Source organism: Cyprinus carpio, chromosome A6 (genome assembly GCF_018340385.1).
Source record: "Cyprinus carpio isolate SPL01 chromosome A6, ASM1834038v1, whole genome shotgun sequence".
Classification (NCBI taxonomy): domain Eukaryota; kingdom Metazoa; phylum Chordata; class Actinopteri; order Cypriniformes; family Cyprinidae; genus Cyprinus; species Cyprinus carpio.
Window position 1 is genome coordinate 19954625 of NC_056577.1, and position 14907 is coordinate 19969531.

The 14907-nt window shown below is 34.4% G+C and overlaps 1 protein-coding gene across 3 annotated transcripts in view; it reads left to right on the plus strand.

Moving 5' to 3' along the window:
* LOC109106222 (protein WWC3-like) overlaps window positions 1–5817 on the plus strand; it is a 42296-nt gene extending 36479 nt beyond the window's left edge. For 2 of the 3 annotated variants that reach the window (XM_042758330.1, XM_042758331.1), the window contains exons 16-23: window positions 206–379; window positions 920–1023; window positions 1142–1289; window positions 2903–3067; window positions 3191–3283; window positions 3379–3615; window positions 4479–4606; window positions 4691–5817. In XM_042758330.1, coding sequence (XP_042614264.1) covers window positions 206–379; window positions 920–1023; window positions 1142–1289; window positions 2903–3067; window positions 3191–3283; window positions 3379–3615; window positions 4479–4606; window positions 4691–4757 — 1116 coding nt within the window. In that variant the 3' untranslated portion in view covers window positions 4758–5817. The remainder of the gene's footprint in view (window positions 1–205; window positions 380–919; window positions 1024–1141; window positions 1290–2902; window positions 3068–3190; window positions 3284–3378; window positions 3616–4478; window positions 4607–4690) is intronic. The other variant, XM_042758332.1, reaches the window with a different exon arrangement.
* Window positions 5818–14907: the final 9090 nt, after the last annotated feature.

The following is a 14907-nucleotide window of genomic DNA, read 5'->3' on the forward strand; positions in this document are numbered from 1 at the left end:
ATCATTATTATGCAGATAGTATAATTAGCAATAAAATGTTTTGCATGCATATGCAAATTAGAAGTAGTTTTGGACCCCACTGCATGTAAAAAAAAAAGAAAAAAAGCATTTAAAGCATGTTATCTGCCTTAGATTTATATGTTTTATATGTTTCATGCTTGTCAGCTATGAGATGTTAACTGACCCGTATCTGTTTGTGGCTCAGGGCTCTGCTCACGTCTCGCTGACAGACTGTGCAGGCAGCACTGAAATGCTCTTCCAGTGGCTTAAAGTGCATATCCACAACACAGAGAACCACAGGCCTGAGCACAGACGCCACAGTCAACCCAACCGCATCATGGATGAAGAGGAGAAGAATGAAGGGCAAGGCAAGCTGGAGGTGAGATGACAGCACTGGAGACTTTTCTTCCTCTGGCTAAAGCATTATCAGAGATTACTGAAGATCCACTGAAGAGCTCTCTCTTAAAAGAAATCATTTGTCTGAAATTGCGCATATGGGATGCAGAGAATTGTTCCCATGTTTTAGTTCAGTCATGACCTCAATTTGCTGCCCTACACAAAATGCAATAGTTCACTAACCATCTTCTCAAAATTGTGATAAGAATAGTTTGTGTTGAAAAAAAAAAATAGGAATAATTTTATAATTTTAATGATAATAAAATTATATATATATATATATATATATATATATATATATATATATATATATATATATATATATATATATATATGCATTAAACATAAAAATATTTTATGCCAATGTTTATAAAGGTTTTGTGAACAAACAGAACAATGTTTAAAGCAGTTTTTACACTTTACAAGAGAAATTAACCTACAAAATGACTGGTTTTTAGTTGTCTCTGCATATTTAGTTAAAAATACCAACAACAAGTTTTTTCTCTTGCCTTTTTTTGAATAGGTGTCTGTGGTGACTCATTTGGAGGAGATGAAGAAAGAGTTACAGAGGAGTGAAGAGGAGCTGGAAAGAAAGGGGAGAGAGCAAGGAGAAGCAGTTTCTGAGAGGTCCACACACTCATTGTCTTTCTATAAACCAATAAACCTTTGAGCTTATGACTGTAAGAGCACTTATATCAGATGATGTTTCAGAGTTTGTGTGTTCTAAGCGCTGTGTGTGGTTTAGGAGTTGGCAGGCTGAGTCAGTGGACAGCGGCTGCAGTAACAGTACAGCGTTTGTCATTCCCTGTCCTGAGAGTCTTTGCGGTGAAGGTATCTGCCTGAACTCTGCGAGACGCTGTCTCCAGCCTGCAGAGAGAAATCCAATAGTAAAGGTATTGTAAAGTGTTACAGAAGTCATAGCAACTGAATGAATTCTCCTCTTACAAATTGATAAGAAGTTCTTTAAATACAAGCTACACGTTTCTGATCTTAAACACTGTGGTTCGCTTGTCTGTTGAGGTTCTGTTATAATTACTAAAAATGTTTTGTTTACACACTCAGGATATTCAAATAATACTTTGTTGTAATTCACATCATCAAACAAAACAAAAAAAATACTATTTTTTGAGATTTTCTTTTTGAGACTTACACTGCTTGCCAAAATTTTGGGGTCAGTAAGATTTTTGTAATTATTTTTAAAAAGTCTCAAATGTTTGATCAAAAATAAAATAGTAATATTTTGAAATATTATTATTATTAATAATAATAATACATTTTATTTGTAATACGCCTTTCTTACACTCAAGGCACTACAACAATAATAAAAGAAACAACACTACACCATAATAACAATCACAATGACAACACAATTACAACAATGGCAACAACAACTGTAAGATTATAACTTAAAAGCTTCACTAAAGAGATATGTTTTGAGTAATTTCTTAAAACAATCAAAAGTCGGAGCATTCCTAATAGGAAAAGGCAGGGAATTCCACAACCTGGGTGCAATACAAGAGAAAGTATTAGAAGTAAAGAGAAATACCTATTATATTTTAATATAGGATATAGTCCTGTGATTTCACTACTCCGGTCTTCAGTGTCACATGATCCTTCAGAAATCATTCTAATATTTGGTGATTTTTTTGGTGAATTATTTTTTTTTTTGATGAATTTAAAACACAAAAGCAATTTCTTAAAGGTGCTGTAATGTAGGATTGACAACATGGTAGTGGTTGAACTAGGTATTGCAGTCCAAATTTAAAATATTAGAGAGGGTTTTTTCACGCGGCCCCTCCTCCTCAGACTTTAAGCACACGCAGGTTGCCAGATTGATGACACCAACAGGAACGAGTGCACTTGACGATGAATGAAATGAAATACACTGTGTTTTCCGCCAACTGGCAACCCAGTGTGCCGAAATACAACTGGGTAAACTGGCAGTGGACTGGTTTCACAAACCAAAACAGAGACCGACATTCCAGCCCGGAACGCACATTTTCAAAGGAGAATAACTCACAGTAGCATATGTTTTTCAGATAAACAAGTATGTTAACTTAGCATGTTTCTTAAATATCTACAAACATATTATGGTGTTTTTATGCTTTAGTACAGTGGTTCCCAATCCTGGTCCTGGAGAACCCCCAACACTGCACATTTTAGATGTGTCCGTATTCAAACACACCTGAGTCAACTCATCAGCTCATTAGTGAAGACTCCATGACCTCAAATGTGTGTGTCAGATAAGATAGACACCAAAAACGTGCAGTGTTGGGGGTTCTCCGGGACCAGGATTGGGAACCACTGCTTTAGTAGACTCAAAAACTTACATACAGCACCTTTAAGTATTTTTTTTTTTGCAACAATGTAAAAATCTTTACTGTATCTTTTGATACATTTTATGTATCACTGCTAAATATATAAAAAGAGAAGAGCAGAAGAACAACGAACTATAAAATAGATGATTAAACAAATTAATTTTGTGTTTTTGTATTTCCTACCATAGGTGGACAAGGCGACCAACACAGAAGGTGTGCTCCCAGAGCCAATGAGAATGCGGCCGAAGGAAAGGACGGGCCGCTGGGGTCACAGCTCACCTTTCATGCGTAGCAGCACAATAGTCAGATCTCAGACGTTTTCTCCTGGAGCGCGCAGTCAGTATGTCTGTAGGGTAAGAAGAAACACACACTTCACACACTGTGGATTAGTGATGCGTGATCTGTCCAAAGCCTTCAAACATAGTCAATGAAGAAAAAAAAAAACACCTTCACATGATGTTTTTCCTCCTTCACAGTTGTATAGAAGTGACAGTGATAGCTCTACTCTACCAAAGAAATCCCCCTTTATCAGAAACACTCTAGAGAGACGAACCCTGCGATATAAACAGGTTGGAATGATGACGATGTTGCTGTTTTACACACATTTTTATTATTCATCTTTGCTCTGGAAGTGTACTTATGTGTCCTTTTTACGTGAACGCAGCAGTCTCACCGCTCCTCTCTGGCTGAGCAGCCCACACGTACCTCTCTGGACCTGGAGCTGGACCTCCAGGCCTGCCGTACACGACAGAGGCAGCTGAGCGAAGAGCTGGCCACACTGCGCGAGCTCAAACTGCGGCTGGAGGAGCCCATGCAGGGCCCCCGTGGCCCCGCGGACCTTCCTCACTGGGCCCTGCGGGATGAGCATTTCCGAAACCTGCTACGTGAGGCCCAGAGACAGGTACTGCCCATTCACTCTGACACTTTCCAAATTCACATTTTTACAGCTTTATTTAGCATGTATTTTCATTTAGCAACACATTGGCTAACATATATGCATCAGTTATGAACAATGCTTTTACAATATTTATTAATCTAGGTTCATTTCTACATGTGCATTTTTAACATTTCAAATTGTATACATTTAACATTAATATCTCTTATGCAGACCAAGGCTGCATTTCCAAAATAAAAAATATGGCAATATTGTGAAATATTACAATTTAAAATAACTGTTTTCTGTATAATTTAGATAAAATATATTTTTTTGTAACTATATAAATGTTTTTTACTGTTATTTTGATTAATTTCGGGCATTTTTGCTATATAAAAGTATTAATTTATTTTATAATAAAAAAGTACAAAGCTTTTTGGACCCAACATTTTGAAAGGCATTCATTTTTAAGATGAAGCTGTATAAATTTAATCTTAGTTATATTATAAAGGAACATGAATTAATAATGAACAATAGTATCTTAAGAATTAACATTATGCTTAATTTAATATTTAATTACCTTATGTTCACATTGTAATGTGTTACCATTTATTTATATTAATTAATGATTGTGTGTAATTTATTATAAATCATATATAATTAAACTGTTGCATTTAGTGTTTTGTCATTTGATCATTTTCCAAAGTATGTTGGTGGAACGCCAATTAACCAGACTTCCTAAGAGAAAATGTGCAAACAGTCTTAAACACATGCTTTTAAAACTATGACTGAATTAAATAAGTAGAGGAAACACTGAATTGTAAATTCTGTTTAAAATCACAATTCTAATTGATCAGTTCTTTCTCTTTTCCCTCATTTCTCTCTCGCAGGCCAAGCAGAGTAGACAGGAGCAGAGGCAGGAGGAAGCTGCTGAGAGGAGGTTGCGAAAGGCCTCAAAAGAGGTTTTGCAAATGAGGGGCCAGAGCCACAAAGAGCCCCTCCCTGTGCAGACGTTCAAGTGAGTTATCTCTTACTCGGCTCGTAGGGATCTTATCGTGACATTTCTAGAAAATGCTAAATGTATTCATCTTTCCTGCTGCAGAGAGAAGATGGCTTTCTTTACTAGACCAAGATTCAACATCCCGCCTCTGCCAGCCGACGACGTGTGAGCGCCCCCTAGGCCACACTATCAAATATGAAGAATCTGTCTGTTTTGTTTTTTGTATTCATGCCCATGAAGTAATTAGAACAAAAATGTAGTTATTTCAGCACAAAGATTAAAAGTTATTTGATATGCAACATTCGAACAACAGAAAGCTGTACAAACCAAGCGTGTGTGTGGTTGTGTGTGATTGTGACTTGTGAGTGTGTGTGTGTGTGTGTGTGTGTGTGTGTGCGTACGTGTGGTAGTACTAATGAACACGTACACTTATATTTTATGTAATTATTGACATCTTGGCAATTTTTCCTGCTTGTTTAAAGGAGGAAATAACAGTTTTATAAAAGAACCAAGCATCTTTTTACTCCTGTACGATGTACTTCTGATATTTCGATGTCTACGCTTACTTAAGGCTGGAAGACGGGAACAAAGTCAGTTTAGACAAATTCACTGTACTGTAACTTATTTTATAGTACTTTCCTTGAAGGAAATAAAAATGCTCCCTGCTTTTTAATGTATTTTATAAAGCTTAAAACAAATAGCACTTACTGTAAGTGTTTTTTTTTTTTTTTTGACGTACAGTAGAATGGAAATTTTGGCTGATTTTGTTTCTGTTACCTGATTCTTTAAAGTTATTTACTTAAAATGTCACTTTTTTTTGATCCACTTCTGTTGCAGTTGTCATTGTCCCTTGTGCTGTTATTCTATTAAAATTATTAATATTAATTATTATTTGTACTTTTCAATATACAGACAAATATAATTTTGTATGCTGTCTGTAAAAACATCTGCAGTGTTACCTCTCTTATGAGGATAAAAGCATTAAACCGTGAAAGTGCAGCTGATTTTGCGAAAATGATCTTTCAAGATCAATACGATTGTTGGTTTGGTTTATTCATTTAGTGTACTGATGTCAGGTTTATATGATTTTAGGTTTTTAAAGGCTTGTACTCCTTCAGATTTTTAATCTAAATTGTCCAGAAGGTGGCGTCTCAAACCTGCTTCTGTGTTTAGTTGTGTTTTGGTGGTGTTTCAGGAAAAAAAAAAAAAAAAAAAAAAAAACAATGTTGTAGACTACAAAATTGCACACAGTAATCCTTAAATACATATTACTCCTCATCCTTTGCTATGTCGTTTCTTTTCCGCTATGCAATATTTAACAGCAGGACTATTAATGAACCATTTCATGGGGTGATTAAATTAACTTCAGCTAAATAATTCCGGTCCACTCTAGCACTTTTCCAGGCACAGCAGGTTTAGTTCAAATGCATCAGATCTGGAACGTTAATGAGGTGGAAATCGAAACATTAGAAACAGGAAAACTGTGCTGTTTGTTTAAAAATAGAGCAAAATTGCTGTTGTAATCATTAATGATCTTGAAAGCTACACATAAGCATAAAACCTCTCATTAAAGAAATTTCCATGGAGAGCTTTGAAGGTTTTATTTGTTTGTTTTACAAAAACCACAAATTAGAGATGATTATCAAATTGTATCGGAGTTTCTCACAACAGCAGTCAACTGAAATGCATTTATAAATAAATCTTAATTTAATTTTCTATTAAAAATAATTTTTAAAAAATAAGCTTGTTGACATTTTACAAAGACAAACTAATATGTGCTTTTTTTTCATAAAGCTACCATTCAGAAATTTGGGGTCAGTAAGATTATTATTATTATTTTAATTTAAAATACTTATTATAGAAAAGAAAATCATCTACAAAAATATGAAGCAGCACAGCTGTTTTCAATATTGATAAAAATGTTTCTTGAGCACTAAATTCAATTTTGCCAACACAGGAATAAATTCCATTTGTACTGTATTTCTGAGCAAATAAATGAAGCTTTGGTGAGCATAAGAACTTTTTTCAAAAGCATTAAAAAATGGTAATGTACACAAGGATGAGTAAATCGTGACATTATTTTCATTTTAAGGTGAAATGAATATCAGGACAATCTTATCTTTTCAACCACTCAAGGCTCAGAAACTCTGTGCTCTTACTATCTAGTGTTCTTAATGGGTAAAGCAGCTGTTGAGGGAGTATTTTGTTTTTCCATCAATCATTCTCACATTCCACTGTGTTAGGAAATCACAGTGATTTTGGGAAGCCTGGTATGTAAACAGTCCTTATCAATTTCCCTTGTAAGCTTCAGTTTGTACTGCTTTTAATTAGTCCTGTGCTCCATCTTCCCTGTCAGTGGAGTGAGTGACGTACGGCCTCACGCACAGCATGGATGATTGACTTACAGTATGATGTGCTCAGCCGCTGGCACAAGCTGAAATACACGGCACTGTGCTAGGCCTATCTTTCTGTATTTCTGCCAATAAAGCTGTTTTATACAGAAATCCCCAACAGAGACCCTAAAAGGCATGACCCATATTCAGTCTGCCGCAACACCCTGTGTTGCAAAACCCCCAGTGGCTTTGCTGCCTGAAATAGTCAATAAATGCAATTAAGTAATCTCACTATTCTAATTCTATTCTTAAAAAAAAAAAAAAAAAAATCTAACTACCTTTCTAATCTTTTTTGTATTCTTTTCATTTATTATACAATTATAAAAAAAGACCTCTAACACTAGCTTGCTCTATTCTTTTTCTATTATATCTGTTTTCTTTTTATTTATTATATTATTTAAAAGCCCTTGCTACGTGTACTGCGTTTAAGCTAACTGAGACTTGTTATAGCACTTATATATCATTGCTGTTTTGTTGTTTTTGATTGCTTCCATTGTCCTCATTTGTAAGTCGCTTTGGATAAAATGACTAAATGTTAAATGTAAGTAATGCATATGAATTTGCTGTTGTATTTTAATGAAGTCCTTTTTGTTCCTGTTCCTGTCACTGTCATACCAGATGGTCACCTCTGTCCTTTAAAAGAGTTGTTGTGGTTGACTGGTGTTAAAAAACAGGAAAGAGAATGATTTTGGCAATCATCCAAAGTTTTTGGGGAAATAAAAAAAGGAGTGAATGGATTTTTATAATTGTTGAATGGTTGTGTCCACACACTGCTAAGACACATTAATATGCAGATACCATGTAAATAAAATGTGAATTTTGCATCCGATATCCCTTTTAAGGCCGCTGATATGACCCCAGTCTTCATCTCATTTGAGTGTAGCTATATGATAACCCCCCCCCCCCCCCCCCCCCCCCCCCCCAACATATTATTTAAGTAAATTCTAATTGTAACAGGAAATATTACAAATTTTCTTAATTTTATTTACAATTTCTTTACCCAGATTTCCTACTGCTAGGCACAAGTGCTGTTTATAGGTGAATCATTAACAAATGCCAAACTTTCTATTATTTATTTGGCTCTATGTGATCCCTCTCTCTAAGTCTTACAGGAATGAAAAGGCCAAAGAAACTTGGCTTGTCTGGAGAACAGCCACTATCTCTTTCTACATAAATATTTTCCTAGCAGGCACCTCGCCTCCCAGGAAACAGTTCATTGATTTCATAATAGCCATGAAAATAAACGTCAGTATCCGATTTGATTTATCAGTCAAGGTTAGGTAGAAAGCTTCTAAGCTGAAATTATCCAACATGTGGTCATTGCCATGCAAAATATAAGTGAATAAATAAATAAAACTGTAGAATGTTGCTTATAAATTACACAACTAATAGCCTTTGAAACAAATAAACAAAACCAAATTAAATGACATTAAAAAAAAAATAATAATAAAACTGGAAAATATGTCAAATTTTGGACAAATTCTCCAAGTTAAAATAATGTTTGAAAATGACTGCTACTCTGTGTCTAAAATGTATAATAGGTCTGTTTTTCTCTTTTGCTATCTCAGAATTTTCTCTCAAAAACAGTTTTGCTCCCAGTGGGGGTTAGAAATTTGGCCCTTGACTTCTTAAGGTCAAGGAGGAGCCAATAAGAGACAGGCCAATAACAAAGACACTTTTTTTTGGTGGAGTGTGTGTGTGGGGTGGTGGTGGGGGGGTGATTTTCCCACCCACATACACTCTGTGTGACTTGAAGCTTGATATTCAGGTCAATAACATTTAAGGTGTGAGGGTTTGAGCACTGATGAAGAACTTTTAAGAGTTTGTGTCTAATGTGTGTTCACTGTGAACAGGAAGCCAATAGACTGGCTGTTAGCACAGGCTGCACCAAGCACACTTGTTTCTGTCTAATTGAATGTAAGAGGTTGTGGACAGGCCCATTCAGACACACTGGCACAGGACAAGTGCTGTCAGACACATTGCTTGAAGGGCTTCTATTTAGGCCATCCTTTTTGACTGGCACACATCGAAGGATGAAGAGTTTGTCCCACATTTGAACAAATCTAGCTCTGTTTTATTAAGTTCAAATGATTAGATGACTAGAATGTGAAACTCAAATAAATAGCAGTAAATGTAATTTATCATTTTTGTTCTATAATAATAATAATAATAATTATTATTATTATTATAGAACAAAAACGATAAATTATATTCCAAATGATTGTTATACACATATTGTTATATATACATATATATATATATATATATATATATATATATATATACATATATATCTATATATACATATATATATACACATACTATATATATACACATACATATATACATATATACGTATATATATACATATATATACATATACATACATACATATACACATATACATACACACATATACATACACACACACACACACACACACACACACACACACACACACACACACACACGAAGTCTGGAAAATACATATAAAAATACAAATTGCTCCTGTAGCTCAAGTGGTAGAGCATTGTGTTAACAAGCGCAAGGTTGGGGGTTCGATTCCCTGGGAACACATGATAGGTAAAAATTGATAGCCTGAATGCACTGTAAGTCGCTTTGGATAAAAGCATCTGCTAAATGCATAAATTTATTTATTTATTTTATGTACATATATATATATATATATATATATATATATATATATATATATATATATATATATATATATATATATATATATATATACTGACTGTACAGTAGTGTTAAATAACCTCTGCATAACATTTGAGGAACATCAAATGCCATTTTGTAACTTCTTAAACTAAACAGACATTAAGAAATGCAAGGTGATGGTGTCACTAGAATAATAATAACAATAAAGACATTTTGACTGCAAGAATAAGTACCTTACATTGAATGTCTGGAAAAAAAAACACTAAAATTGAAGGACTACAACTGAAAGAAAAACAGAGCAGAGTTTAACTTTCCCCATCGATAGTGTTGTTTATCTGTGGGCCAGAACAAAACGGCCCGGGAAAGAGTGCCAAGTGTGGTTAGGCCACAGTCAGGGAAAGACTTACAGTGTTACTGTTTGTGTGATGTGGTCAGCTAAAGCGATTCTGTGCTCTGGATAGCCCCACGGTCTGGAGCTTTATTACAATATTCTATCAGTTTGTAAAACACTTCTGCACATTCATTTATGTAAATATATGTGTGACTAATGTGGCTGAATATATATAAAATAGACCTCATTATTTTATGATAGAGTGATTCATACGATACATTCTACATATTTTTTATGTCATTTTCCATACTAGCATTTTTTTAAAGCTTTCTTTCTTTCTTTTTCAATCAACAAGAGTGACTCAAGGATAAAACTACTCAACCAAGCTGCACAAACAGACAACCACAATGGAAAATGAGATTTCGTGGCAGATATCAAAGCCACTGTAAATCACTGGATTTAACTCCACACTACAGGTGCCAAAACCTTTCCTGGTATTTGGCTGCTTTTCTGAAAATTATGGCTGAGCACACAAATGGAATCTGTAACTGAAAATTATACACAAAACCTGCAATAACAAAATAGTCAAATGTCATCACTCACAGAATAAATGCTGGAAGCTCTCATAAGAATCCTTGAAATAAATTAATAAATCAGTCTTTAACAGAAATGTCAGTTTTATGACATGATGTAAATATCACATATATGCATATGTGTGAGCACCAATAAATGTTCACTCCAATTTCATCCACAGCAGTCAGATAAACATGATTTGCACAGATTAGTAAGGAGACTGAATTGCTTAAAGTATTTCTGCTATTCCTATCATATCTTTTACATTTTGAATAGACCTTATTAGACTTATTATACTTCTTAAAAGACCTTGATTGCTTGGCTACAAAAAAACAACAAAAAAACAACAACTGAAGGCTGGAAAAGATGGAAAAATACACACTGAAGTTGTAACAATGGAACCTACCATTATTAAAAAAGACAATTATAGACTTTTCAGCTAAATGTAATCAATTAAAACACGTAATGCAACAGTTAAAGTGTGATTATGATTGAAAACCTAATATTTTATGAGCTCAAGCCCCCACAAGTTGCCCTTGTGACATCTTGTTTGCTTCATATTTCATTTATCATTTAAACCCACCACATATATGTGTTCTTTGCTTGTATGAAATCATCTGCTGCGTACACACTATTAAATTAAGTAAAAAATGTCCTCACTGTGCATGAGGGCCCAATATTTGTTCCCTATCTACAAATCATATGGTGCTCATTTCCGCCAACCCTCGGTTTTTGTGATCTTTGGAGCCCTAGTGCTGACGTTCTGTGGCTAAAACCCCACCAAGCCCCTCCAGTGGCTTCTGGAATATGATCAGCATCCTACTGTCTCTGTACTTTAACTGTACTCTGCCATTTAAACAGCCGATGTGGTTAGTGGTGAACTCTCATCTAGACAAAATGAATCCTCTTGTATTTACGCAAATATTTGTTTTTGCACACTGGCACAGACATTGCCAGTGTTCATTAGAAGGCAGGTTCATCAAATAGCTGCAGCCTCAGATGCAAAGTATAATTGGTCATAAACATATACAGTAGGCATCGATCATTTTTGTTATGGATACACAGGGTAAAATACTGATGTCATACGGATTAATATGTTAACATTAAACCAATTACATTATTGCATTAAGTTAAACCAAACATATACACCATTCCAACCATAAAGACATGCACAACCATAAACACATTTATAATGTTACCAAAGTTTTCTATTTCAAATGAATGCTGTTCTTTTGAAATTTCTATTCCTCAAAAAAAAAAAAAAAAAAAAAAAAAGGTTAAGTAACACAACTGTTTTCAATATTGTCAACAATAAAAAATCTCTTGAGCACCAAATCAGCATATTAGAATGATTTTCAAAGGATCGTGTGACACAGAAGACCAATGGCTGCTGAAAATTCGGCATTGCCAATATAGGAATAAATTGCACTTGAAATATATATTTAAAAAATAGAAATCAGTTATTTTAAATTGTAATTATATGTCAATAATATTTCACAATATAGATTTTTTTATCAAATAAATGCAGCCTTGATGAGCATGAGAGACTTTAAAAAAAAAAAAATCTTATTATACTGAGAAACTTTTGAACAGTAGTGTGGTGTTGTGTTTTTAATTCAATAGCACATTCTAGGAAGGCAATATAATGTTTGCCCAGCATGACTGGATCTTGCCTTCTTGCTGTTCCTTTCAAGCTGTTTTTTTTATACTTTGTTTTTATCGTAAGGGATTTTCCACAACCATTTCCTTCAATTCTTTGGGCACACCGGATGTAAATGAAACACAAGCAAAGAAATTGTGTGAAAATTCTGACCAGACCTCCTTCTTTCAGGAGTGGTCAGGCACTGGTAAATGGCAGTACATCAAAGGTAGTGAAGGAAAACAGAGGAGTATGTTTCTTTAATCGTCTTCTATGTTCCTTATTCCCCAAAGAAAAACAGCTGCCATTGCCTGCAAATCATTCCTACAAAGGTCTCCAAAGAAGTCAAAAGCCTCTTTAAACCATCTTACAGTATATGTGACTTTAATTTAGGTAAATGCTAGTCACTCTGGCTGGAGTTCTTTACTTTTACAGGATGAGGTGGGATGTTATGTAACTGAGTCTATAAATTGGGTGGTTGGGTGCATGTGTGTATGTGTTAGTGGGGAGGCATGAGGTGAGGTCTGAACTACTGACACTGCATGGTTACTAAAAGTTTTTTTTTTTTTTTTTTTTTTACTGACTTAAAATATAATTTTGAAATATGTGTAAATATGTGTATAATGAGAAATTATATAGCCAATATTTTTGGATGGTTAAGTTGGTTGCCCTGTAGAGGAGGACAGGAAGTACCATGTACTATAGTATATGGCTCTTATATGGCTCTTCCTGTCCTCCTCTATGGGGCAACCAACTTAACCATCCAAAAATATTGGCTATATAATTTCTTTAAATGGGTGGGCTGATTTAAATAGCAGACAACAACTTGAAGGAAAACACTCTCAGGCTTTGGCATCAAATGTATACATACCTGCCAACAATTTTGCTGAAGTACTAGGAAATAAAATGCCATATACCCATAATGAAACCACTTGCAAGCCCAATTTACACATAATGAAACTAAGGAATAAACACAATCGCATGAAAATAACACTATGCCCAATGATTGGTTTGTGCAATAATCAAACTGTCAAGAAATGTCAGGGCCTACATTTTCTTTTGGCTAGACAGCTACCAAAACTGCACTTGACAATTGTACATGATTTATGCTGTCAGCACACAATTTTTTTTTTTAAACACAAACAAGTTTTATAGGTGCAGAGATGCTTTATTGTGTGGTTAGCAGTGTCGAGTAAGGTACACTGCATCGAAAAAACAAAGCAAACAAAAAAATCTCTCATTTGGAACCCATTAGCTGATTTTACATCCTGCTGTGCTGAGGAATGTCGTATTTACCACCAAAATTGCCAATGCAATGGTTTTAAAACAAGTTACGTTCAACATAAAGCTGATTGTTTGTTTTTCAGATGAACTAACTGCCACTGAAGAAAGAAAAAGATGGTTCCATTTTAACATTCAGCATTTCTTGACTTTTGGTTATATGCTGCTCATTTCATGAGATCACTCAAAGAAATATGAATAGGACAAATCATAATTTTTAATATGGCTGAATAAATGAGAATAAAAGAGCCAGTTAACTAGTTTGAGGCACTGAGGCAATATCTTTTTGTTTACTCTGAATGTACGTTTTATTAGCTGGTGCAACTTTCCTTTGTTTTTGTTTTTTTGTTTTGTGTGTGTGTGTGAGATTTGTGCAAATATGTATAACATATATTATTGTAAAATTATATATAATAACAGTTTGGGCTCCTTGTTTAGCTATGTCTGCATCTTGTACTCCAATCTAATCTAATTGTAACCTGGAAATGAACAGAAATTTTTATATAGAGAATGACTTTTTCTCACTTTTCATTCAAAATGCTTCTAAAATATTTTGTAATTTTTATTTCCTCCAATTCAGCTATGCAGGTTAGCTAAAATCTAATTTAAAAGGAAATAAACAGATATCTGAAAATTTTGTGCATTTTCCCACTTTTCATTCAAAATAATGTTCATTTTTACAGACTATGTACTACATTAGAAAAATCCTAAATTTTAAGCAAAACATTTTCACTTGTGGTCTGAGATTCAGACCTCACTGTAGGTACTTGTTTGCCTCTCATCTGATCTCACCTGGCCGCATGTGATTCAGGACCACTGCTGTTTCCATTTCTATTTTTATTTCATCTCTCTCTAACCAATCCATTTGTCATTTTTTTAGCACCTGCTCACTTTTCTTTGATCAGCTTCACCATCTCACTCCAATATCTTCACCTATTCCTGCCATAATCCAGTTCTTCACACAGTGGCTTCTGGGATTTGTCAGTGACACACACGCATAAGTTACACACATATTCTGTAGTCATGGAAACCCTTTCCTATAAGCACAGGCATTATTAACTGAAAGTGGGTGTTTGAGGAAAGAGAAAGTCTGAGTTAAGTTACCGTTATAAATGCAGTCCTCATTTTTTCTGAACAAAAATAGATGAATGCATAAAAACAGTACAGTTTTTTATTACATAACACACTAAATGTTAAATTGCTGAATACTGATAGCATTTTCAGTTCTTCCATTAGACCAAAAAAAAAATTAAAAATAATAAAAAAAAAAAAAAATATACATCAATGCAGTTCTTTTGGCATACAAAACATAGGCAATGCAGGATTATATCCAAGTTACACCACATATAGAACTTGATTAACTGGTAAAAGTTAGTCATCTGAACAACTTTAAATTAAAAGTGCACTTTGGGTGCTCAATTTTTAA